The 26281-nt window shown below is 41.8% G+C and overlaps 3 protein-coding genes and 1 pseudogene across 3 annotated transcripts; 2 read left to right on the top strand and 2 right to left on the bottom strand.

Annotated features, from left to right (window-relative positions):
* Positions 1 to 1263: 1263 nt before the first annotated feature.
* Positions 1264 to 2193, bottom strand: LOC118077891 (olfactory receptor 6Y1-like). Its single transcript, XM_035101614.3, has one exon. The coding sequence runs from the start codon at positions 2185 to 2187 to the stop codon at positions 1264 to 1266; it is 924 nt and encodes a 307-aa protein (XP_034957505.3). The 5' UTR covers positions 2188 to 2193.
* A 10090-nt stretch (positions 2194 to 12283) lies between these two features.
* On the top strand, positions 12284 to 13495 carry LOC118077920 (olfactory receptor 6B1-like). Its single transcript, XM_035101641.3, has one exon. The coding sequence runs from the start codon at positions 12290 to 12292 to the stop codon at positions 13247 to 13249; it is 960 nt and encodes a 319-aa protein (XP_034957532.3). The 5' UTR covers positions 12284 to 12289; the 3' UTR covers positions 13250 to 13495.
* A 5903-nt stretch (positions 13496 to 19398) lies between these two features.
* LOC118077890 (olfactory receptor 6B1-like) lies at positions 19399 to 20376 on the top strand. Its single transcript, XM_035101613.3, has one exon. It carries the CDS (start codon positions 19399 to 19401, stop codon positions 20374 to 20376), a length of 978 nt encoding a protein of 325 aa, XP_034957504.3.
* Positions 20377 to 23480: 3104 nt separating this feature from the next.
* Positions 23481 to 24415, bottom strand: LOC118077923 (olfactory receptor 5AR1-like; annotated as a pseudogene).
* Between the last annotated feature and the right edge of the window lie 1866 nt (positions 24416 to 26281).

Here is a 26281-nt window from a genome sequence, read left to right as displayed (position 1 = left end):
AAAAGCCTCCCTAAACAGGGCAGCCTTCAGATGTCTTCTAAAAATCTGGTAGCTGTTTTTCTCTTTGACATCTGATGGGAGGGCATTCCACAGGGCGGTTCCCTGTAACTTGGCTTCTCGCAGCGAGGGAACCGCCAGGAGGCCCTCGGTACTGGACCTCAGTGTCTGGGCAGAACAATGGGGGTGGAGACGCTCCTTCAGGTATACTGGACCAAGGCCATTTAGGGCTTTAAAGGTCAGCACCAACACTTTGAATTGTGCTCGGAAACGTACTGGGAGCCAATGTAGATCTTTCAAGACGGTGTTATGTGGTCTCGGCGGCCGCTCCCAGTCACCAGTCTAGCTGCCACATTCTGGATTAGTTGTAGTTTCTGGGTCACCTTCAAACTTGCTTAGCTAAAACTCACTGTTTCTTTTTTTGTTGACGTACCACAATCGCTTGGATTTGTGTTTCAAGGAGTTGAAGAATCTATCCAGCATTGCTGATTTTGCCATTTTATTTCAAGCACATTCATTTAATTAAATTTCTCAGCTATAAGAGACTGAAGTGTGTAACCCAAATTCAAAAACACTGGAGCGCTCTTCAGGCATTCAGCCTGATCGTGCAAAGGCAAAGTGGATGCAGGGGGGCAAAGCAGGTACACCACACCTGTCCCCATTTCCCTTGCACTGCCAGATGTACCGCCTTTACCCCTGACTTTCCAAGATCTTAACTGTGCTTCTAAATATGTTCAGCGTAACGTTCTTAGAAACCTCCTCATTACAATTTCCAATTGTAAAGAGGCTAAAAAGTGAATTCAGCTGATTATGCTTAGGGCAACCTTCATAACTTCCCAGCCAACACAGAAAGATTGGGTAGACCAACATGCCTAGCATTCAGGGGTTAAAGGTTGTGGTGTATTCCTATGTCCCACATACACATTAAGTCCTTGTGTGATCAGGCTGAGCACCCACATAAGGCATTATGATGCAATCCATACATTTCTACTTATAAGTTCTACTGTGTACAGTGGGGCTAACTCTCAGGTAAATTGGTATAGTCAATGGCCACAACATTATAAATAATGAAAAAACATAAACGAGACAAACCAAGAGTAAGTTTGACAGAAGAGTTTTCAGAACTGCAATTGATCAAAACTTAAAATTAATCAGATCCCCATATCAAGTAGATTAAAAAGGAATCCCCTAGTTGGGTATAGGACTGTAGCCTATCCAACAGTTTATAGTGTCTTGTTTTCCAACTCCCAACTCTTCATCAGTTCCTTAAACTGATAGAGTCTTCCTCAGTGCATCTTTTACTTCCTTATTCCTGAGGCAATATATTAGAGGGTTCAGAAGGGGCACTACTACAGTGTACAGCACCGACACCACTTTGTTGGAGTTGTAGGCATACATCGCTTTGGGCCGTGCGTAGGTGAAGAGTGTGGTAGAGTAGAACAGCACCACAACAGTGAGATGGGAACTGCAGGTGGAGAAAGCTTTCTTTCTGCCTTGAGCTGAAGGGATCTTCAACACCGTCGAGATGATATAGATGTAGGACAGCACAACAACGCAGAGTGGGACCATGATAACCATAAGAGCTAGGATGAAATCTGCCAGCTCAGCCACGGAAGAATCAGTGCAGGATACATTCAAGAGAGGTGAAATGTCACAGAAATAGTGGTTGATCTTGTCAGTGCCACAGTATTTCAGTCGACCAATGAAGCTAAGCTTGATTGCAGAGGTAATTAAGCCACATGTCCAGCATCCCGCTGAGAGCCGAGCACATAAACTATTACTCATGATAGCTGGATACCGCAGTGGGTAGCAGATGGCCAAATACCGGTCGTAAGCCATAACAGCCAGAAGGATGTATTCAGTGCACACAAATGTGACAAAGAAATACAGTTGTGTCAGACAGCCTTGGAAGGAGATACGCTTGTCTTGTGTGAGGAAATCTGCCAGCATCTTAGGGACAATGATTGTGACATACCAGAATTCAAGGAAAGAGAGGTTGCATAGAAATAAGTACATGGGCTTGTGAAGGCTGTTGTTCAGCCGAACAACTACGATGATGACGAGATTTTCCAGTAGGGTCAGCAGGTAGCTAAGTATGAACAGGACAAAAAGGAGAATCTGAAGCTCTGAAGAGCTGGGAAATCCCAGAAGGATGAAATAGGAGACATTTGTCTGGTTGGTTTCTTCCATTCTTGAATGCAGGGTACTTGCAAAAACAAGAAGGAAGAGATGTCATACAACATCTTTTAACCCCCTTTTCTGCACCTTAAAAATACGTAATAGTGATGATCAGTGCTTTTTTTCTAGAAAAATAGGTGCCAGTACTCACCATGAAGTTGTTACAGTAAATGCCACACTTTTTAACAATGAAAGGAGTTGTCAGTACTGCGTACCCTTGGGGGGGGGGGAAACATTGATGATTAGAATAATATTTAAAACTGAATTTAAACATTTCATGCATATAACCCATTTTGATTAAAAACAAAAAAGCAATACAAGCTGGTAAATAATTCTGCTGTGTATTTGTTTATTACTTATACTGGGAAGTGGGGGGGCTAGATAAATCTGTCGATTTAAATTTCCCTATCTTTCCTCCCACCCACTCCACTTTAATTCTCCACATTTCTGCATCACTTTGCAGGACTGTGAGGAAGGTTAGGCTGAGAGGCAGGTCATGGCTGAACATCACACAATGCACTTCATGCCCAAGGTGGGATATGAAACCTGGTTTCCCGGAGCCTAGTCCCTGGTATACCACATTGGCTCCCACACTGTACTAGTTTGATATATGTATGTGGGGGGGGGGCTTGGATTGCAGCCCAATACTGTAAAACTTAGGGCACTAACAGCCTGTTGCTGTTTTGGGTTGGCATTCAATGACAAACCAACATACTCAGGTTGTACAATTGAAGTGGATATGCTGTTGCACTGCTGCACAACAAGCCTTCCAGCCTCCAAGATCAGACTTGTTGCAATAAGGAAAGAAGCAGGAAAATGCACTCAGAATTGTGGAATAAGACTTGCTTGAGGCGATGTGGCATAGCATCCCTGCAAACAAATCAAAATGAATGCTCAGCAAATTGTTGATGCAGTCAAAACTCCATGCAGATTTTGTGGAGACGAGAAGGGGATGAATGCTTAATAAACAGGTCATCTGGAAATTATCTTTCCTTTGGAATAAATTATGTTGAAATCAACAGGATTTTCTCCCAAGTAAGTCTGTCTTTGAGTGCAAAGTATTTGAAAGAAGTTGGAACTGGCTCCGTTGCATTCATAAATCAGTTTTTAGTAAAGCCCCATCACAATTTACTATAGAACCAAGGAGAATTTCAGAGGGGGAAATGTGTTTTGTTGTTGCTGCCCAGAACCAGTTAGTATGCTTCAAAAATAAATCTCATCCAAATTTCTCCCCAGAGTCCAGAGATCCTATTACTTGGCCTTGTTTCAAAACTGAAAATGTGCACACCGAGTACTATCCACTATACTGTGGATATTCAGGCTATTGCTTAACAACAACCCCTGTCAGTTTTGAGGACTGGCTATGCTGACTGGGACTGATGGGAGTTGCAACCCCACAGTATCTGAAAGGTCATAGGCTCTCCATTCCTACACTACACTATACCATCTAAACTGCATAGACACCAGCAGACATTATTCACATGGACAGAAAAATAATAAGCAAATGCATTTACTATGTTTAGCTTCCCTAGCCTATCTGTGCCTGAACTATCTTAATATATGCATATGCAGGTATAAGTTGCCTGTAGCTTATATTTAATAACCAATCAAAACATTATGCACAGATTTGTAGAAATAAAGAATGTAATTCACCTATTATGTGTCCAGGTAATTTTTTTTGCATCCGTCTTCATATGCAGCTGCATACAAAGAACTTGTATTAAATAGATTTCTTCCACTGTGGCCATGTGCATGTCCCACATTGGGACTAGGCCTGAAAATCAGCAGTTCCCTCCCAAGGGTAGTAGCCTCAGAAGATATCTCTCCCCCCCCCCCATTCCAGTCATATTCTTTCCTTTTTCTTTCCTCCTGATTTATGACTGAGTTTAGAGATCACAGGTTTAAGGAAAAATAAAATACAACTAGACCACGGAAAAGATAGCACTGATTTAACACAAGGAAAAATCATAAAAATGCAATGTCTAAATAAAAATAATCTAAGATATTGACAACTTTTAAAAATGGTGGATTTTTAAGAATGCAATGTTTTCAGTTTTTCAACATCTAAAAAAAGAATAAAACACATTAATGAAATAAAACTCAGTTGTTTAAAGGGGGCATCATACATCAAGTCGCAGCAATCAGGTTATTGGCAGATCCTTTTGAAACTGGCAGTGAGCAGTGTTTGTTTTAATTCAGCACTCCATGCTGCTCAGCTTGATCCTCATCCCCTACTGACTTATGTCCAACAAGGCTTGTGTTCAGCCTGAGTACCAGCAGTTGGTTTCAAGTTACCTCCCCACCACCAATATTTCTTCTTGCATTGTAGTGGGGAACCTCAAACCCTTCGATCCTCTCCATCCGGCCTTCAAACTAAGACCATCCCTTGAACCATAGCTGCCAAGTCCCGGTTAGAAAAATACGGGATCAGCAGCACCGGCACCGGAAGTCATAGAAGCAGCTTCCGGTGCCGGCACTGCCTGATTTCCGGTGCCCAGACATGGGCAGAGTGGCACCAGAAGAAATCCGGAGGAATTATGGGATATTTCGCCATCCTGGATGACAGCGGGAAACGGCTTTAAAAACGGGGGTTTCCCAGGGAAAATGAGAGACTTGGCAGCTCTGCCCTTGAACTGTGATAAGACTTTTTGCTTGCCCGCATGAAGAGTGATCTCTGTGTGGCCACACCCACTTCTGCCTCATCCACAATTTGTATACAACCTATGGAAGACAGCCTATTGGGGAACACCACTTAGAGACTTGGGTAATTGGTATATAAAGAGTTCTCTCTTTGTGCTGTGTTCTTTTGGAAAATGGAGAGGCTTCTGGAAAAAAGTGAGTGTGATTTAGGGGGGAACTGTTTAACTCCCAGTGTGCTTTATTGGCTGAATTTCTTTTGCAGCCTATAAATAATAGGCTTGCCAACAGACCTACAAAACCCAACTAGACTTTCTCCTGCAACTTTAATAAAAATGAATTCTGTAGAAATCAGTGGGGGCATGGGAACCAACATGTTTTAAATGTTCTTAGATATTATTATTATTAAAATGTTTTAATTATTTTTAAATGTTTTAAATATTTGTATTTTATTTTTAACTGTCATTTTTCACAACTTTTGTGTTTGATACCCTGGGCTCTTTTGGGAGGTAGGAAAGGATACACATAAAAAAACAAATAAAACAGGCTTTTCACTTAGTGAAAAGTCTTAGACACTTGAATGACTTCTTTTTATACTTCTTAAAGGCAGAAATATGGTCTGAAGCTCAACATCAAAAAAACCAAGATCATGGCCACTGGTCCCATCACCTCCTGGCAAATAGAAGGGGAAGAAATGGAGGCAGTGAGAGATTTTACTTTCTTGGGCTCCTTGATCACTGCAGATGGTGACAGCAGTCACGAAATTAAAAGACGCCTGCTTCTTGGGAGAAAAGCAATGACAAACCTAGACAGCATCTTAAAAAGCAGAGACATCACTTTGCCGACAAAGGTCCGTATAGTTAAAGCTATGGTTTTCCCAGTAGTGATGTATGGAAGTGAGAGCTGGACCATAAAGAAGGCTGATCGTCGAAGAATTGATGCTTTTGAATTATGGTGCTGGAGGAGACTCTTGAGAGTCCCATGGACTGCTAGAAGATCAAACCTATCCATTCTTAAGGAAATCAGCCCTGAGTGCTCCCTGGAAGGACAGATCGTGAAGCTGAGGCTCCAATACTTTGGCCACCTCATGAGAAGAGAAGAATCCTTGGAAAAGACCCTGATGTTGGGAAAGATTGAGGGCACTAGGAGAAGGGGACGACAGAGGACAAGATGGTTGGACAGTGTTCTCGAAGCTACGAACATGAGTTTGACCAAACTGCGGGAGGCAGTGCAAGACAGGAGTGCCTGGCGTGCTATGGTCCATGGGGTCACGAAGAGTCGGACACGACTAAACGACTAAACAACAACAAAAGGCAGAAAGCGTCATTTGCAAGTTTCTGATTTAACTTTTCATCAGGAGACAGAAAAATCTATGTTACATTTTTTTCTTGCTTCAATGATATTTAAGAAAGGATACAAATCTGCTACCCACAAAGGGCTCTTTCATGATATTTGGGCACCATTTTGGTCCCTCGCCTTGCCAGCTCATTTTATCAACTTCTAAGCCCCACCCCCACCCCCTGGAGAAGACAGTAAAAAGCAGCTATGATCAAAGCATTTGAGGTTGGTCCCTTCATCACTCTTTATCCCAGAGTAAGTTGATAATCAGACTTTTAGCCTGATTACCATCCATCATAACAGAATTATCTTCTGACAGTGGAGAGCTATCAGAGAGACAGTCAACTTGCCAATTCCTTTACAAGAAGTCATCACCATAACTTTGCAATCCTTATTTCTAAACTTAACTCATTTAATAAATCAGGCATAAGATAAGCCAAATGTGAATTTTTGTCCTTCTTAGTGGTGTGTGATGTCTTATTATTGAGGATATTGCTTCCTTTCTTTTCTCCAGTTTCTCATGTTCAATTTCAAGCTTTCCTGGTGAGAGAGTTGTGGACCTAGCCTTCTCAAAACATAATCAAATTCAATAAACAAAACAAAATGTTAAGTTTAACATGTTCAGCTTTCCATGTTCACTCAAGCTCCAAAATGTCACAAAATTATAGTTATTAAGGAACAACCCCTTAACAGGTCCATTACTTAGGTAATACTGGTATGGTATGGTATGGTATGGTATGGTATGGTATGGTATGGTATGGTATGGTATGGTATGGTATCCTATGATTAGTTCCAACTTCATCACTATCTTGGAGTCAAACTGCTGGACTCAAGTCCTAGATTTGCCATTCACTGGAATAGTTTAATGGAAGTCATGAAATTTAAGCCATCATGCAGCAGAAGCAACTGATAACAAGGTGACCTACTTCTGAATATTCAAGAAAATTTCACTAGGCAAACCATTTAAACTGAAGCCAATGTGTTTAACCTGACTCAAACGGTAATAGTAATTCATCCATTTGGGTCATTTATACCTCACATTTCAGGATCCAAATCCTTCTGCTCAAAGCAAACCCTAAACTAATATTCAGTTAAAACAATATGAAAATTGAAACACAAAGTACTAAATCCATAGACATCAATTCCATTAAGTGGTACTTGTGTCTAATTGCCATAGCTGCCAAGTTTTCCCTTTTCTTGCGAGGAAGCCTATTCAGCATAAGGGAAAATCCCTTTAAAAAAGGGATAACTTGGCAGCTATGGTCCCAAGTAGGTGAGCTCTAAAATAGAGTTTACTTTGTCTCACTGGAAAGGGTGCTTCAGAGCTTTTGATTACAACATCCAAGGGAGTTTATTCTTCCTCTTGCTTTATTTCCATTGTTAACTTCTAATTTAGATTATGGGGAGGGGAGTAATAGACAGGGGTTCAACCAAGTTAAGAAGCTCTGAGGGACAAGGCTCTGATGAGACTTCAGGTGCTGTTTACATATACTAAGCTATGACAGAGCTCGGCCAATTTCAAGCAGGTGAAAATCCTCCCACGGTTACTGGACTGAGCAGAATTAAATGTTCTATGTTTCTAAAAGAATAAAGGGCAGGGCAAACAACAGACCAGAGGTTTTGACAGTATGTAGCAGTATGTAGCCTGTTCATGTTTGCATGTTATATTCCAAACTTCTACTTGTTTGCACTATTTTATATCCTGTATTTTTTTCTCTCTCTCTCGCCACTCTTAAGAAAGCACTATAGTGGAATCTTCATTCAAATACAACGTCAGAAATTCCAAACATTCTTGTCCACTGCATGTTGTGAGTACAAACTTTTATTTCCTGAATTTGACGTAGTTTGTTTGTGAAGTCTAGACAAATGTTAATTTTTGTGTGGCATGTGCTTTTATATATATATATATATATATATATATATATATATATATATATATATACTTATTTTGTGCTGAGAAACCTGTGGCCTTCTGGGTTCCATCAGCCCCAACCAACATGGCTAATGGTCAGGGATGGTGGGGTCTGTAGTCCAGAAACATCTGGGGGGGGTGGAATTTCCCTACTCCTGGTTTACAGGAGTGCGCAGGCTCACCTTCCACTCAATTGATATGCTTATTTTATTTCATTTGAGGCAGTATTCATAGTCATATCGATAAAGCTTACACATTTCCAACATATAAAAAGAAGCAAAGCTCAATTTCTGTTCAGTTTGAGGCCCTTTCATTATATTTTGGATACAAGCATGCCTTGTGTTGTTCCAACAACAAAGCTGAGTTTCAACAACATCTGGATCAAGGCTAAGTCCCTTTGAAATCAATGTGAAAAGTTATTTGTGGCTTATTTAACTCCCATTGGTTTCCAAACCTATGCAAATCTACCTGAGATAAAGTCCTTTTGAGCACAGTGAGACTTATCTGGCCCTCTTTGAAAAAAAGTTTGGGCACCCCTGACTTATGCTAACAGAACAACTTAATTGGATACAGCCTTTAGGTTGCAATCCTAGCCCCACTTACTTGGGAGTAAGCCCAAGTAGATATTGTTAGGCTTGCAATGTTAAATGCCAAATAACTAAGCAAGTGAGATGCACCTCATTGCCAGTCTCATGCACAAGAAAATGTGGAGCACGATACATCCAAGTACAGGCACTGAAGTATGTGTGCTCTGAACTCAACAGGACTATTGCATACTAGACCAGATCATGCCCATAACTATGGAAATGCCATGCTGCCTAAACACTTGACTTGATCCTGAGATCAAACAGTAAACTACTGTAAAAGTGTAGTGTGATCTAAAAGTAAAGTATTCACAACTTAGCATAAACATTGTCTCACTGTACTTGGTACAATGGTTGCATACATTTCTCGTGTCCACCATTGGGCTGGTTTGCACATGCTGTCTGCCTGGTCTGCCCGGACACTGAGGTCCACTACCGAGGGCCTTCTGGCGGTTCCCTCGTTGCGAGAAGCCAAGTTGCAGGGAACCAGGCAGAGGGCCTTCTCGGTGGTGGCGCCCGCCCTGTGGAACGCCCTCCCATCAGCAGAAGCAACTGATAACAAGGTGACCTACTTCTGAATATTCAAGAAAATTTCACTAGGCAAACCATTTAAACTGAAGCCAATGTGTTTAACCTGACTCAAACGGTAATAGTAATTCATCCATTTGGGTCATTTATACCTCACATTTCAGGATCCAAATCCTTCTGCTCAAAGCAAACCCTAAACTAATATTCAGTTAAAACAATATGAAAATTGAAACACAAAGTACTAAATCCATAGACATCAATTCCATTAAGTGGTACTTGTGTCTAATTGCCATAGCTGCCAAGTTTTCCCTTTTCTTGCGAGGAAGCCTATTCAGCATAAGGGAAAATCCCTTTAAAAAAGGGATAACTTGGCAGCTATGGTCCCAAGTAGGTGAGCTCTAAAATAGAGTTTACTTTGTCTCACTGGAAAGGGTGCTTCAGAGCTTTTGATTACAACATCCAAGGGAGTTTATTCTTCCTCTTGCTTTATTTCCATTGTTAACTTCTAATTTAGATTATGGGGAGGGGAGTAATAGACAGGGGTTCAACCAAGTTAAGAAGCTCTGAGGGACAAGGCTCTGATGAGACTTCAGGTGCTGTTTACATATACTAAGCTATGACAGAGCTCGGCCAATTTCAAGCAGGTGAAAATCCTCCCACGGTTACTGGACTGAGCAGAATTAAATGTTCTATGTTTCTAAAAGAATAAAGGGCAGGGCAAACAACAGACCAGAGGTTTTGACAGTATGTAGCAGTATGTAGCCTGTTCATGTTTGCATGTTATATTCCAAACTTCTACTTGTTTGCACTATTTTATATCCTGTATTTTTTTCTCTCTCTCTCGCCACTCTTAAGAAAGCACTATAGTGGAATCTTCATTCAAATACAACGTCAGAAATTCCAAACATTCTTGTCCACTGCATGTTGTGAGTACAAACTTTTATTTCCTGAATTTGACGTAGTTTGTTTGTGAAGTCTAGACAAATGTTAATTTTTGTGTGGCATGTGCTTTTATATATATATATATATATATATATATATATATATATATATATATATACTTATTTTGTGCTGAGAAACCTGTGGCCTTCTGGGTTCCATCAGCCCCAACCAACATGGCTAATGGTCAGGGATGGTGGGGTCTGTAGTCCAGAAACATCTGGGGGGGGTGGAATTTCCCTACTCCTGGTTTACAGGAGTGCGCAGGCTCACCTTCCACTCAATTGATATGCTTATTTTATTTCATTTGAGGCAGTATTCATAGTCATATCGATAAAGCTTACACATTTCCAACATATAAAAAGAAGCAAAGCTCAATTTCTGTTCAGTTTGAGGCCCTTTCATTATATTTTGGATACAAGCATGCCTTGTGTTGTTCCAACAACAAAGCTGAGTTTCAACAACATCTGGATCAAGGCTAAGTCCCTTTGAAATCAATGTGAAAAGTTATTTGTGGCTTATTTAACTCCCATTGGTTTCCAAACCTATGCAAATCTACCTGAGATAAAGTCCTTTTGAGCACAGTGAGACTTATCTGGCCCTCTTTGAAAAAAAGTTTGGGCACCCCTGACTTATGCTAACAGAACAACTTAATTGGATACAGCCTTTAGGTTGCAATCCTAGCCCCACTTACTTGGGAGTAAGCCCAAGTAGATATTGTTAGGCTTGCAATGTTAAATGCCAAATAACTAAGCAAGTGAGATGCACCTCATTGCCAGTCTCATGCACAAGAAAATGTGGAGCACGATACATCCAAGTACAGGCACTGAAGTATGTGTGCTCTGAACTCAACAGGACTATTGCATACTAGACCAGATCATGCCCATAACTATGGAAATGCCATGCTGCCTAAACACTTGACTTGATCCTGAGATCAAACAGTAAACTACTGTAAAAGTGTAGTGTGATCTAAAAGTAAAGTATTCACAACTTAGCATAAACATTGTCTCACTGTACTTGGTACAATGGTTGCATACATTTCTCGTGTCCACCATTGGGCTGGTTTGCACATGCTGTCTGCCTGGTCTGCCCGGACACTGAGGTCCACTACCGAGGGCCTTCTGGCGGTTCCCTCGTTGCGAGAAGCCAAGTTGCAGGGAACCAGGCAGAGGGCCTTCTCGGTGGTGGCGCCCGCCCTGTGGAACGCCCTCCCATCAGATGTCAAAGAGAAAAACAGCTACCAGATTTTTAGAAGACATCTGAAGGCAGCCCTGTTTAGGGAGGCTTTTAATGTTTAATAGATTATTTTATTTTATTATTTTATTTTAGGGAGACCCAGCCAGATGGGCGGGGTATAAATAATAAATTATTATTATTACTCTGCACTTGCTGACATGGTGGTTGAATGTGTGAACTGGCTGCGGAATCATGGTGTTTGAGGTAATGTGATTTGATAGAAAAGTTTTGGCTGTGGAATTTGACTTTGTTACATACCATGCAAATCAACACCTGATGCTATATGCCAATCATTTATGTGTGAACCAACCCAGTGGTTATATTAGAATGCAGGCTTCTTACTTGAGTTGTTTCCTCTATATTGTATGCTTGATTTCCATTAGATAAGTTTGATTAAGGTGATATATGTTATGTTGGTGGTAATAGGAACATAGGAAGCTAATTCAGATCATTGGTTCATCTAGCTCAGTATTTTCTGCATTCACTGGCAGCAGGTCTCCAAAGTTTCTCTGGGACTTTCTCCATGCAAAGCAGATGTTCTACCATTCAGTTGTGGTGACCCTTCCAATGGATCTGTGATGACCCATTATCATGTTGTTGCTGCAGGAATTCCACCAGACTCAAATTCCCACCATCCCTCATCTGCAGCCCCCTGAATCCACTTCCAAAAGCAGGTTTAAATGCCTTCTTAGCCTGTGGAACCACATATTGGGAAGTGGATGCAGATGTGGAGAGAAAGAGCAGAAGTACATTCAACTTTTGCCACTGTATTTGTTGTGAGGTATGTCATCACAATGTGATTTGTCCTGTTCTTTCATGTATTCTGTCTTGTATTTTTATACACATTAAAATGATGGGTTGTTTTGCTAGCATTATCACCATCATCCACATCTTAGCATGCTTTTGTTTACTCCTTGTTCTTCAGGTCATTAGATCAGGCATGAAGCTGGAAAACCAGACCAGAGTCCAGGAGTTTATTCTCCTTGGATTCCCCACTGCTATAGAATTCCAAATACTGCTCTTTGTAATTTTCCTTGTCATCTACATCCTGACCCTCCTGGAGAACATTGTGATCATCACTCTGATCAGGACAAACAACCATCTCCAAAAGCCTATGTACTTTTTCCTTAGCCACCTGTCTTTCCTGGAGACCTGGTACATTTCTGTGACTGTTCCCAAGCTCCTGGTTAACTTCCTAGCAAAGAACAAAAGCATTTCCTTTGAAGGCTGCATGTCCCAGCTCTACTTTTTCATATCCCTAGTCTGCACCGAGTGTGTCCTCTTGGCTGTCATGGCTTATGATCGCTACATCGCCATCTGCAACCCACTACGCTACCCGGTCATTATGAATTCCCAGCTCTGTTTGGAGTTAGCTGTGGGATCTTGGCTTGCTGGTTTCCTAATCTCAATGCTGAAAGTCTTCTTCATTTCCTGCTTGAGTTTCTGTGGACCCAACATCATCAACCATTTCTTCTGTGACATCTCACCTTTGCTGAACCTCTCCTGCACGGACCGAACTGTGGCTGAGATGGTGGACTTTGTATTTGCCCTCCTTATCCTCATAATCCCACTGTCTGTCACTATTGGCTCCTATGTGTGCATAATAGGCACCATTTTGCGTATCCCCACAGCCAAGGGGAAAAGAAAAGCCTTTTCCACCTGTGCCTCACACCTCACTGTGGTTATTATTTTCTACTCAGCCACTCTCTTCATGTATGCCCGACCGAGAAGAATCCATTCTTTTAATCTCAATAAGCTCGTGTCCATTGTATACACAATTGTCACCCCCATGTTGAATCCATGCATTTACTGCCTCAGGAATCAGGATGTGAAGGAAGCCATGAAAAAGATATTTTGTAGCAGGAATGCTGAAACCACGATTACCACTAGTGACCATTAGACTCACACCAGACAGATAAGAATCCCTTATATTCTCAAATATAAGAAATGACTCACAAATACAGATCAGACCTCAGTCAAACCCTTTGATCCTCTTCCTTATGATAATCTCTCTCATGTGAACACTTGCTCACAGTGATTCAAAATGTTGTATGGTCAGAAGTATATGTTATCCAATTCATACACTAGTAAATTTGGTTTGGAGCCAGAGGGCTGATGAAAATATGCACAGGGAAATAGTGATTGCTGTCAGAGAATGAACAAAAATGTGGAAGCACACAATTTTATATAGAATTCATATTTTTTTTAAGTAAAATAATAAAAAAAAATTCCTTCAGTAGCACCTTAAAGACCAACTAAGTTTTTATTTTGGTATGAGCTTTCGTGTGCATGCACACTTCTTCAGATACTTCAGATACTTATCTGAAGAAGTGTGCATGCACACGAAAGCTCATACCAAAATAAAAACTTAGTTGGTCTTTAAGGTGCTACTGAAGGAATTTTTTTTTTATTATTTTACTTCGATCCAGACCAACACGGCTACCTACCTGTAACCATATTTTTTTTTAAAAAAGTGACTTCTGCTTAATTTTTTCTAATAAATCTTAGCTCATATCTGAAATCATGTCAAAACTCTTTGACAGTGACTACTTAACTTAGTTGTGAAATGATTTTTTTTCAAAAAAAGAGAGGGGGGAGGGAGGGAAGAGAGAGAGAGAAGGATGGGAGGGAGGGAGGGAGGGAGGGGCAGGTGGGTAAGAGAGAGGGGAGGAAGGGCGTCTCCCTTCTCCCCGGCTCACTGTGGGGCGGGGAGAGGGAAAGTGGCCCAGACGGAGCCCTCCCTCGCCGCCCACTTGCTTAGTTCTTTAATTAATTAATTTTAAAAATTGCACACATTGCCCATCATCATAAATACCGCCAAAGTAGACATAAGATGCATAATTAAAATTCTAAAGTACAATATGGCTTATTAAAACCACAATTAAAATCTGCACCAAACCAATAGCAGAAAGCACTCCCTATCTCCAAATAGGCAACGTGGATTAACTGCCTTCAAAAAATGTGGTGAAAAGGGATGTCCGAAACTCAAGTCATATTTCTCACAGGAGGGAGTTCCTTAGCCATGGTGTCGCCACATAAATTTTTAAAATATTTATTATTTATTTTTTATATTAAATTTATATACCGCCCTTTATCTGAAGATCTCAGGGCAGTTCACAGCATAAAAATGCAGGATAAAAGCATGAAAGGCCCTGCCTGTAACATACTTATTGGTGGAACAACCAGAAAACATAGGTGGTATAACTGTTGAAAATTTTGTGTGTGAGAGAGATTCTGTATATTTTTTAAAAACTCAGGACACCAGGAAAACAGGGGGCATAAACAAGTTGTGGATACAGAAGTAGACATCATTTTGGAGAAATGGAGCTTGACCTACAGTTTGCCTATTATGGTATTGACTCCATTAACTTTATGTGCTCCCACTGTGTTTGTGCTTCAGTCTAATCACCCTGTATGTTTGCTTGCATTTCTACTCATTCTCTGAACAAAAGTGACTCACCAAACAGTTCTGGTCCCATCTATGACCATAAGTGAATAGCACTTTGACAGCCATGTTGTTTGGGGATTTGTATATCCATCCCATATACCCTGCCAGTTTTCTCAGAGGTAGTTCAAATGATATATTTAGGCTGATATAACACATCACATTGATTGATTAGAAAAGTTCTGCACTTTTTCATGTTTGCTACATTCCTTCTTCATCTTTTATGAACATCAAATACAAAGTATGTGGCTGATACATGAAGAACCCAACCACTACGTAGACAGAGGTGCCAGCTTATGAGGGAGATGTCACGCACATGATGTGACATCCTGACATCATGCGTGGGATGTCAGGATGTTGGGAGCTGCTGGGGGTGGAGTTGAATGTGGCAGCCCCGTGGCTCAATGGCCAGCCTCCCCTTGACACCACTACCGGTAAGAGGCTGCTTCAACCCTCCTTCCCCTTTGTGGCAGGAGGAGGAGGAACCTGCCACTGGGGACATGCTGCACTCGGCTCCACACTTTGGCTCTGTGTTTTTAGGACATCTGGCAGCCCCAGCCCTTACCCCCAAAATATAGGGGGGCACTCGGTCCCCAGAAGCCAGCACCCCTGGTTGTAGGAAACAAGGCTACATACTAAAAAATACCTTGAGCTTATTAAGGTAAAGGACCCCTGACCATTAGGTCCAGTTGTGACCGACTCTGGGGTTATGGCGCTCATCTCGCATTATTGGCCGAGGGAGCCGGCGTACAGCATCCAGGTCATTTGGCCAGCATGACAAAGCCGCTTCTGGTGAACCAGAGCAGCACACGGAAATGCTGTTTACCTTCCCGCTGTAGCAGTACCTATTTATCTACTTGCACTTTGACGTGCTTTTGAACTGCTAGGTTGGCAGGAGCTGGGACTGAGCAATGGGAGCTCACCCCGTTTCAGGGAGTCAAACTGCCGACAGGCCTGGCTCACCCATTGACTGGTCGATCAGGGGGCGCTGAGGGGTGCCCCAGCAAGTGGGGGAGCTTTGTGGTGGCCTCCCTTTTTCCTCCACCATCCGCGCTGGGAGAGCAAGGAGGTAAGTGAGCAGAACAGGGGCACTAAGACCCTGTTCCACTCTGCAGCGCCAGGGTCATCCCTCACCCCGGCGCTGCGTTTCATTGGTAGAGGCTATGCCACATGGCAGCACCTATACCAATGAAACGCAGCGCCCTGTTGGCAGGAAGGAACCCGGCGCGGCCTGCCCAGGCACCCCGGCCCGCTGGGAGAAGGGAAGAAGGCCGCCCGGAGCAGCGGCACCCCCTCCCCCACTCAATACGGCATCGGACAGGTGGGCGGCCTCCGGCACAGCTCTCCGGCTCCTGCCGCCCGGCACGCCACATAAGAGTTTTCCTTTTTTAAAAAGAGGGGGGGCACCCGAGGGATCCCTGCACCAGGGCACCCGATGACCTTAAGACGGCCCTGACTGCCAACCTTCTGATCAGCAAGCCCTAGGCTCTGTGGTTTAACCCACAGCGCCACCCGCTGTCCCTCCTTGAACTTATATATAAATAAAAGCTGTAGCTCAAGAATAAAAATCTTGAATTCTTAACTTACACAGTTTTGACCATGTGAATGGGCACAGGTTTGAATTTCTTAAAGTACATTCGTGCTTCAGAACAGTATAAATTACAATAGCATCTTGTTTACACATTTCATGGTGTGCAGAAGTCAAATAATAAAGTATAACTCTGAGCTATTATCCTGTCAGCTGCATTTGCAAAGGCATTCTATGAGCCAGTTCCTGGGTATTTGGCTCCCTTGATATCCCTTGTTCGCAGGATAACTTATACACCAAGGCAGTTCAAGCAGCATTGCTCTTCTGAGAATTCTAATGATTTTGGTAAGGCTGCATAAATTTTTCATCATAACTTCTTACTGGATTAGCCTTAGTTTAATCCAACACAGTTCCAAGTTGTCTTCAAAGAAGCTCTAAGTTAAAAGAAAAAGAGAAATTTGACTTGCTCAAAATTTAACCAAAAAGATACCACCCAGCATATGATGAAATATTCATTGGAGTTCTCATGTAGATCAGGTAAAGGATTCAACTGGCTTATTTTGTTTATTTCAGGGTTTGTTTGTTTTAATAAATAGAAAACGTCCTGCATTAGTTTTAGCACTTTAAAAAGGAAGTATGTTTAAGGAGGGATGTATTTCATATTTTAATGTCTGTGCAATTGGTTTTTATATTTTGTAAACCACTTTATATGTGTTAAATTATGTTGAAGATGAAAGTAATGCTAAAATGGGAAATGCACATATAAATTATTCCCAATTCTGTGAGTTAATTAATCTTTGCACAAGAATATTGGCATACACAGTGAAGCTTTTGAAAACATTTCCTAAATAGTCCAAAGTCTGCTTGCAAATGTGATGCAAGATTGCTACTCTTTTGGGGGAGATGTGTGCTGATCTTTCAGTTACAGAACTCTGGAAAGGAATCAGTATCTCTCTCTCTGCTGGAACCAATATCCTGAAATATAACTTTTCATATCACTGCAGAAATTAAGGCCACCTTGTCTTTCACTTCTGAAAATCTTCTCATCTCCTTTTTAATGATAAAGAGTTATGTTACTGAAATGTGGCAGAAATTTTATCTGCAAGTAATAATAGAGAAAAAATCATGCAGTGAGGTGGGAAGCGAGGAACTTCACATTCCATTGCATTTCTTAGTTTCAGCTTTTGTAAATCCGAAAGAAGATGGTTTCTTCAACCATTATGATATACCTCTAGATTTCAGGAAATGCATTATTTGTCCCACATTTTACAATGCGGAAAGATGGATATTTAAACTTTAATGAACACAAATCTAAGACAAACTGCATGGCATGTTCAAATTTGAGTGATTTTTTTTTAAAGAATGAATGCATTTTCATAGAATTAAAAAATAATAATCAAGGTTTGGTAAATTCTCATGTGGAAGACTTGTAGCCATAAAATGCAATCCAAATTAATGAACAGAGTTTGGGAGAATTGTTTCTATAGCTGTTATTGTATGTAAGGTTCTGTGCTGCTTTTAGTGTATTTACTGGTATGTGTTAAACAGTTTTTATAGGTATATAAATGTATATATTAATGCTATCAGTTTAATTGATATTTTAACTATTGATTTTTTTCTATTTTTAGTACATGTTGTTTTTAAATATGATGATGATGATGATGATATAGCCATCACAAAATGCAAGAGAACATCCCCATGCTTTTTAAGTTATCTATTATATCTGTGAGCCACTTCATAATTTATGTTGTAATGTAAAATTCAACTTTAATTTTAAGCTTCCATGATTGGAGACTTTTAAGACTCACTTAATACAAAACAACAAACATTTACAAGAAACAATGTGCAAATAGGATACTGACAGTGCAATCCTATGCTTATCAACTCAGAAATAAGTCCCACTGAATTCATTGGGACTTCCAATGAATGGGACTACAGCCTTGTATAGGATCACAGCTTTAAAGTTAAATCTATCCTCTGCTTTCCACATGACACATGACATTATGGGATGGGAACAGAAGTAGAACTTAACACCACCAAGAGGTGTTACTCTTCTACTGACGTGCTCAAAGGTCTGCTGGTTTTGAGAATCTGCTGTCTGAAAGCACCTCAGGCTTTGTTTGAAATATTATATAAAATATAAGATTCCTTCAAAAGTGGCATGTAAGATTTGTGCTGATGGCCCATCTCAAATTATGAAGGTAACATTGCATAGAACAAGCATTTCAAATGATTCCCATATCCAGTTAGGAATCTTTATATTGATCAGAATCACTTCTTGGACACCATCCCCTCACCTTCTCTAAGCACAATATAATTTGTGACCTGACCCAAAAATGAAGAAGTGAGATATAAGTGATGGGTTGGACTAGGGCCACATTTTATTTAAACTGTCTGTAGGGCATATGAGAATAATGGGATCCTAACTTCAGCATTGGGTGAGACAAACCCTGCCAATTCTAAGGGGCATAAGAAGGCTAGGTCCCAAAGACTGGGACACACCTTATGGTCAGTAGGGGGATCTCCCTTCCTCACTCCTGGGCTTAGAACTTTGTGCAGATGTGGCAGGTGAGTTTCAAGCATGCTTCATATCCAGCCTAAGGGCATCACAACCTACAAAAACTGGCCTCTGGAAATGCCCTTTGTGGTCAAAGGTGCCCAGGGGTGCTCACCTGATACCTTATCTAACCTTGACCTTTCCTGCACCTCCCTGAATGTGACCAACTTAACCATGAAACCAAATTAATCAAATCAACCTATTTAACAGTATCAACCCCCTAAACACCAATTTAGTCCAAAATGATTAAACAAGATGAGACAGATATTTTCTGAAAATTATCCAGGAAATTAAAGGTAAGAATGCTAAAAAACTGAAGCATAATTTAGTGCTCTTCTGGTGAATCCCAAAATAATTTTGTTATGTAACCACTCTTGGAAAACTCTAGAATGAGCCACAAAGCTTCAGAGTAAAAGAAATTGTGAAACAAGGCAGTTGACCTCTGTGGATATCAAAGTGATAAGAATACATCATGCCTATTTTTTTTCCTGTTTTCATCCTTTCTATTGCTGTAGATCCATGGACCATAAGAATAAGAGTGTTGTCCGGGAATTCATCCTCCTTGGATTTCCAACCACCATGGAACTGCAACTGCTTCTGTTTGTGATATTCCTTGTGGCCTACATCCTGACGCTCCTGGAGAACACAGTTATCATTGTTGTGATCAAAATCAACCCTCAGCTTAACAAACCTATGTATTTCTTCCTCAGCAACCTCTCCTTCCTGGAGACATGGTACATCTGTGTTATTGTCCCAAAGCTATTGGTCAACTGCCTGGTGGATGACAAGTCTATCTCATTTGAAGGATGCATGACACAGCTCTACTTTTTCAGCTCTCTCATATGTACAGAGTGTATCCTTCTTGCTGTAATGGCATATGATAGATATGTGGCCATCTGCAATCCACTGCGCTATCCAACCATCATGACCCAGCGCCTTTGCTTGCAGTTAGCTGTGGGTTCGTGGCTAACTGGCTTCTTCGCCTCAATGCTGAAGGTTTTATTTATTTCTCGCCTACCCTTTTGTGGCCCTAACATCATCAACCACTTCTTCTGTGACATTTCACCTTTGCTAAATATGGCATGTGAGGATATGACAGTGGCTGAAATAGTGGACTTTGTCTTGGCATTGATAATTCTGCTGGTCCCACTCTCAGTTACAATAGTTTCCTATGTGTGTATCATTGGTAACATTTTGCGTATCCCAACTGTCCAAGGAAGGAAGAAGGCCTTCTCTACTTGTGCTGCTCACCTCACTGTGGTCACCATCTTCTTCTCAGCCACTCTCTTCATGTATGCCAGACCAAAGAGGATCCACCCTTTTGATCTAAACAAATTGGTTTCTGTCATATACACCATTGTAACTCCAATGCTGAACCCATTCATTTACTGTCTGAGAAATCAAGAGGTCAAGGGAGCTTTAAGAAAAGCTTTCTATAGCACAAGTGCCCTCCTCAAAATCTCAGTGCCCCTCACTAATGCTGAATGGCACAGATAGATTTATTTATTTCTCATTGAGAAATATCCTTGGACCTTTTCCATTTTCATTTGCTGGAAGAAGTATGTTGGAGAGAGTGTCATACCCATCAACTGTCCCTGAAAAACTGGGACATCCCATTTTCCTCCACAAGAGCATGGTGGCCATTTTGGGTGCCGTACTCTTATGTGATTTAGAGCCGAGTTCTCCCCCAGCCAAACAACACTTTTTCTAGTCCACAATCTCACGCAGTGCCCCCAAATGTGTGTTTTTCAGGTCAGGTCCATGATCTCACGCAGTGCTCCAAAATGTGCATTTTGGGATGCTGTGCCTGAAAATTATACTTTTTCCGGGTCCATGACTGAAGCAGGAGTGCAGACCCAGGAGATGTCCCAGTTTGGAGAGTATGATGTGTGTGAAAAAGCATTCTCAGATAGCATTTTTTCTCCCAATTTATTTTGATGCCTGAGGCAGAAAGCCCAAATATTATCCTTCCTTTGGTGAAGATTAAATAATCAATTTCTATTTTGATAAGAAGCAAATAAATATTCAAAAGTTGATGACAATGAACACATACATGTTCATTTTTACGTGATGGGAAAAGGGTAAATTGTAACCCTTTGCCCACCATCTACAGAACTGAGTAGCATAGCCAACCACTTTTTATTTTTCTTATCTAGAATTAGCTCTTGTCACTTGCATCATGTCAGGAACTTTCATGTGTGATTACTCACTTTATATTTGGTGACGTTCTATTGTGTTAGGGATGAGTATAGCTCCTTTATTTAGATTCTTATTATTGTGCTATGGGCATGTTCTTCCCTGTGTTCTTCTCCTGCTGAGGCTTAAGTAGGAGCCTCTTTCTGTAATTTCTGAACATGGTATGGACAGATCTAGTAGGAAAAGAAGTGGAGGGGGGAATTGTTCAGTCTGCAGTTTAAAACAAAGAGGCTTTTGCTGGTCCCAGACTTGTAAACACCTATCAAGCGAGTTATGTACTTCTCTAAATTAAGAAATACAGTCTCGGGTTTGTTTTTTAAAGCATACAAAAATGTGTATTTAAGTGGGAGGGTGTGTACAAAATAAATACTTTAGAGGAAAGTGTGTACAAATTCTCTCTCTCTCTCTCTCTGTGTGTGTGTGTGTGTGTGTGTGTGTGTGTACATACAAACACTTTTTAAAATCCACAAAATCTAGGACTGGACAAACCTATGGTAGAGCACATTTGAAACTGACATGGAATGAAAATAGGCTGAAGGAGAAATGAATTCACTGTTCCTGTCAGTGGATGTTGGGTGTTGGTTTTATCTGCTTATATAGTACCGTGTTTCTCCAAAAAATAAGACACCGTCTTATATTTATTTTTCCTCAAAAACACACACGGTGGCTTACTTTCAGGGGATGTCTTATTTTTTTTATTAAGTATGGTACAGTTTAACCTACAAGGTTAAACTGCCTATCACTATGGCTTATTTTCAGGGTATGGCTTATTTTCGGAGAAACGCGGTATTTTTCTGATCCAAAATTCCACAAATGGGGAACCACCAAAGAAAAGGCCCATTCTTGCCTTGCCACCCTCTGGACTTCTCATGTAGAAGGCTCATGAAGAAGGGCCTCAGATGACGATAATAGGGTCCAGGTCGGTTCATGGGGGAGAGGTGGTCCTTGAGGTATTGCAATCCTGAACCATTTAAGGTTGATAGGTCAAAACCAGCACTTAGAATTGGGCCCAGAAACTAATTGGCAGCCAGTGCAGTTGGGCCAGAATCAGCGTAATATGCTCAAACCATCTTGCATTCAGCCAGGTCTTTCCTCCACTTGTATGAGAGCTATCTACCAGCTCGCTTTCTTGCCCTAAGCTCTGGAGTAACAGGGAGCGGGTGCTCAGGAATGCTTGTGTCAACAGCCCGATATTCCAGAGGTTGGCCAGGACTTCAACAGGAGTGCCAGTCATATCAGCTGGAAAATCCCCCAGTCACCTGGAAGCCTACTGGATCCATCAGCCTCGGAGGGCAGACCATCGTCTTAGGTCCTCCGCTTATGCAAAGGGGGGAAAATGCTGGAAGCCTAAGGCTCAACAGGAAGTGATCTGACCATGGCAAGGGATGTTCCCCACTTTCAGATCTCCCTCTTCCTGCCCAGTTGACCAAAAAAGGTCCAGATTGTGGCCTGCCACATGCGTTGGGCAAGTGACATGTTGGGACAGCCCCATCGCCGTCATAGCAGCCATTAAGTCCTGAGCCACTACAGAGCCAGCCGCCTCGTTATGGATGTTAAAATCCTCCAGAACCAGCAGTCTGGGAGTCCTCAACACCAGCTCTGTCAGATCAGGCAGGGAAGCTGCTGGGCAGTGATGTGGCCAGTAAACCAGCATAATCTATAATCTGCCCTAATTGCCCAATATCAGGAACACACATGCTAGATTCTACTCCTACTCCTAAACTACGCCTACTCCTAAACTGGACAGAGAGCCTGGTGAGAGAGATGGAATCTCTATAGACTACAGCAACTCCCCTCCCCCAACCCTGAAGCTGCACTGAGTACCCAGGGGAGCACAGCTCAGTAGACTAACTCCACCCTGCTAACCCACCCAGATCTCACTGACAGACTAGATAACACTTCTCAATCATAATCAGATTATGTGCAAGGGAGTTTAATCTAGTTTAGTATTTTATACATTGACTAGCAGCTAGGAATGAGGGAATACATAAAATTTAATTTCTACCGATTTCTCATTTTTTCCCCCAAACTTAAATTTTGTTATCCAGATAGTCACATCAGTGAATGATGGAAAAACAACAACAGTGCCTCGTGAAAATTCACCAGCATAGTAGCACAAATCTCTCCCCATGTGATTTTCTCAAATACAGACTTATTATCCCCCCCCCAGCAAAGCATTACCCTGCGCAATAATGCATTTTTGTTTACATTCATATATATATATATATATATATATATATATATAAAATCAGGGATTGAACCTGGGACCTTCTGCATGCAAAGGAGATGCTCTGTGCTACAGGTAGAAGACAGAAGGTGCTTCTCAAAATGTATTTGGTGAGCAAATGCCAGTTTGTCATTTGAGTATGCCAACTACATGAACTTTGAAAGAGAATTAAATATCTTCATTTGTTAAATTTTATGCACACCATATTATGTAGTGCTCTCTTCACTTCTTGGTTACGGAGGCTGTAGATGATGGGGTTTAACATGGGTATCACAATAAAGTAAATGACAGAGGGAGCCATTTCCTGATCCTGAGAGTTCTTTGAGGTTGGCTTCAGGTACCTGAAGAAAATTGTTCCATAGTACAGCACAACAACTGTCATGTGAGATGTGCAAGTGGAAAAGGCCTTGCGTTTCCCTTCCATGGAGCGTATCCTCAAGACAGCGGAGATGATGTGTATATAGGAAGCCAGTGTGATCAAGAGAGGCCCCCATCCCTAAAAATGAGCCAAGGCTGAAAATCACCATTTGGTTTTGCAAAAGTGCTGCTACAGGAAAGTTTGGACAGTTGTGGGGCTTCACAGCTGAAGTGATGGATTACATTGGCCCTGCAGAAGTGCAGAGTTGTTAGCAGAAGGGTGTTCAGTAGAGCAAAGAGAAAGCCTGTGAACAATGCACGGCACACCAGCTGCAAACAGACCCGTTTGCTCATCATCACGTTATGATGCAAGGGGTGACAGATGGCTGTGTACCGATCATATGCCATCACAGAGAGGAGGAGACCTTCTCCCACTGAAAGCGTCATGACAAAGAAGACCTGGGTAAAACAACAATCAACAGCGATTGCTTTTCTGGCCGAAAGGAAGTCTTCTAACATTTTAGGAACTGTAACAGAAGAAAAAGCAATATCAACGGAAGCCAAATGAGAAAGGAAGACATACATGGGAGTGTGAAGATTAGCATCGATTCTTATAGCCAAAATGATGGCCAGGTTGCCAGACAGAGTTATCAAATAAATCAACAGGAAGATTGCAAAGAGTACGATCTGGAGCTTTGGATCACTGGAGAAGCCTAAGAGGATGAACTCAGTGATGTGGGTTTGATTCTCCATATGTGCAGAGTGTTTCCGCCTGTAGAAAACAAAACAAAAAAACAAAAAGAAGTGTTTTTTGTGTGTTTTGTAAGATTTGAATATACTTTCCCCCAATCCAACTGGGAGACATCCAGGGGCGTAGGAAGAAGGGGCGGTGGGGGCGGTGCGCCCTGAGCAACGCGATCCCAGCGGCGTCATCACCGCTGCCCGCCCAGCCCCAAAATGTGTGCCACATCACTGCACATGGCGCCCCACACCCCCAAAATGTGCACGTCACTGCACACAGTGTGTCACACCCCCAAACATGCGCCACACCACGCCCCCAGAATGCACGTCACGTCACTGCGCATGGCGCCCCACTCCCCCCAAAATGTGCACCGCATCACTGCACACAGCTCGTCACGCCCCCCAAACATGCGCCACGCCATGCCCCCAGAACGTGCACATCACTGGGGGCAGCATGCCTGCTCTCCACCCCCGGTGGCGAAGCATGAAGCTCCACTGCTGGTCACATGCACATCAGTGCAAAAAGCCCTAACATCAATATACACCAACGGGGCCTAAGCTGGCAGTGACTAACCAGGAAATAATCTACCATCATGGTTGAGATAGATGTCTTGAAGAAAACATGGACTCAGCATGCCACCGGGGGGGGGGGGCATTTTTTGTGAATGCATAAACTACAGTGGAAGATTCCAAAGGTGATGTGTAATTTAGAAAAATAAAACCAAGAAATAATACACAATACAACAGTAAAAGTAGTTTTGAAAACTACTTAAGACTCCTGATTAAAATGCTTAACATCACCAAAGGACATAGGTGTACTCCTAACGGTAATTCTCACACATTGTTGCATATAAAAATAACCTATGGTTTGTACAGGTTCTGGGGTGGGAACACTTGCAGCAGATAAAGCTCTGGAAAAGTCATAAAGATACAATTAAATCCATCTGTGAAACAAACTAGAAGTCCTGTGCAATTTTTGAAACATGTTTGCCAGAGCCTAGGGGGAAAAAAACAGGCCTGGAACCAAGCAAACATTTCCGAGGAGAGCTTTCCACATGTAGATTCCATGGTCAGACAGGAACCCAGCTAATTGAGATAATATGCACACATGGGCGTGTTTGGAGAGAATCTGAAGGGGAATAATGCTGATGAAGGATAAAGGGTTGAGGCAGGATAAGGCAATAGGAGGAGGTCCTTCAGATTCCATACGATTGAAAAGTATGCAGAAAAGGGCAACAAAAATAATCAGCCAACTGAAACTCCATGAAGCATTTGAGTTTGCTTCCTTGTCTTTAGTTAGCAAAATATGACTCGGGGCACTTGTTGGAGGCTGTTGGTGTTGTGTATTGAGTAAAAGGATTTTATACAGTGGTACCTTGGTTTATGGACACAATTGGTTCCAGAAGTCTGTTCATAAACTGAAGCGTTCATAAACTGAAGCGAACTTTCCCATTGAAAGTAATGGAAAGTGGATTAATCTGTTCCAGACGGGTCCGCGGAGTACTCAACCTGAAGCGTACTTAACCCGAAGCATGGGTGTAATTGGTTCCGGAAGTCTGTTCATAAACTGAAGCGTTCATAAACTGAAGCAAACTTTCCCATTGAAAGTAATGGAAAGTGAATTAATCCGTTCCAGATAGGTCCGCGGCGTTCGCAAACCGAAAATTCTTAAACCGAGGTGTTCATAAACCGAGGTTCCACTGTATCTGTATTACTATTGTCTGTATTTGCTTTAGGGTAAAGTAAGTGCCTTTTGGTTCCAGAAGGTGCAGCTACTATTGGTTCATTTAAGCTGCTGTATTTGGATCCTCTGTCTTATTGGTTTCCTCCAAAAGGCAGCACTGTGATTGCCTGATATTGTTCCCTCCAAAATGTATCCCT

Source organism: Zootoca vivipara, chromosome 12 (genome assembly GCF_965207765.1).
Source record: "Zootoca vivipara chromosome 12, rZooViv2.hap1.1, whole genome shotgun sequence".
Lineage (NCBI taxonomy): Eukaryota > Metazoa > Chordata > Lepidosauria > Squamata > Lacertidae > Zootoca > Zootoca vivipara.
The sequence above is the reverse complement of the archived record's forward strand: the minus strand, read 5'-3'. Positions and strand labels throughout refer to the sequence as shown.

Coding starts and splice junctions, on each gene's coding strand:
- LOC118077891 (XM_035101614.3), bottom strand. CDS start 2,187: ATGGAAGAAACCAACCAGACAAATGTCTCCTATTTCATCCTTCTGGGA.
- LOC118077920 (XM_035101641.3), top strand. CDS start 12,290: ATGAAGCTGGAAAACCAGACCAGAGTCCAGGAGTTTATTCTCCTTGGA.
- LOC118077890 (XM_035101613.3), top strand. CDS start 19,399: ATGGACCATAAGAATAAGAGTGTTGTCCGGGAATTCATCCTCCTTGGA.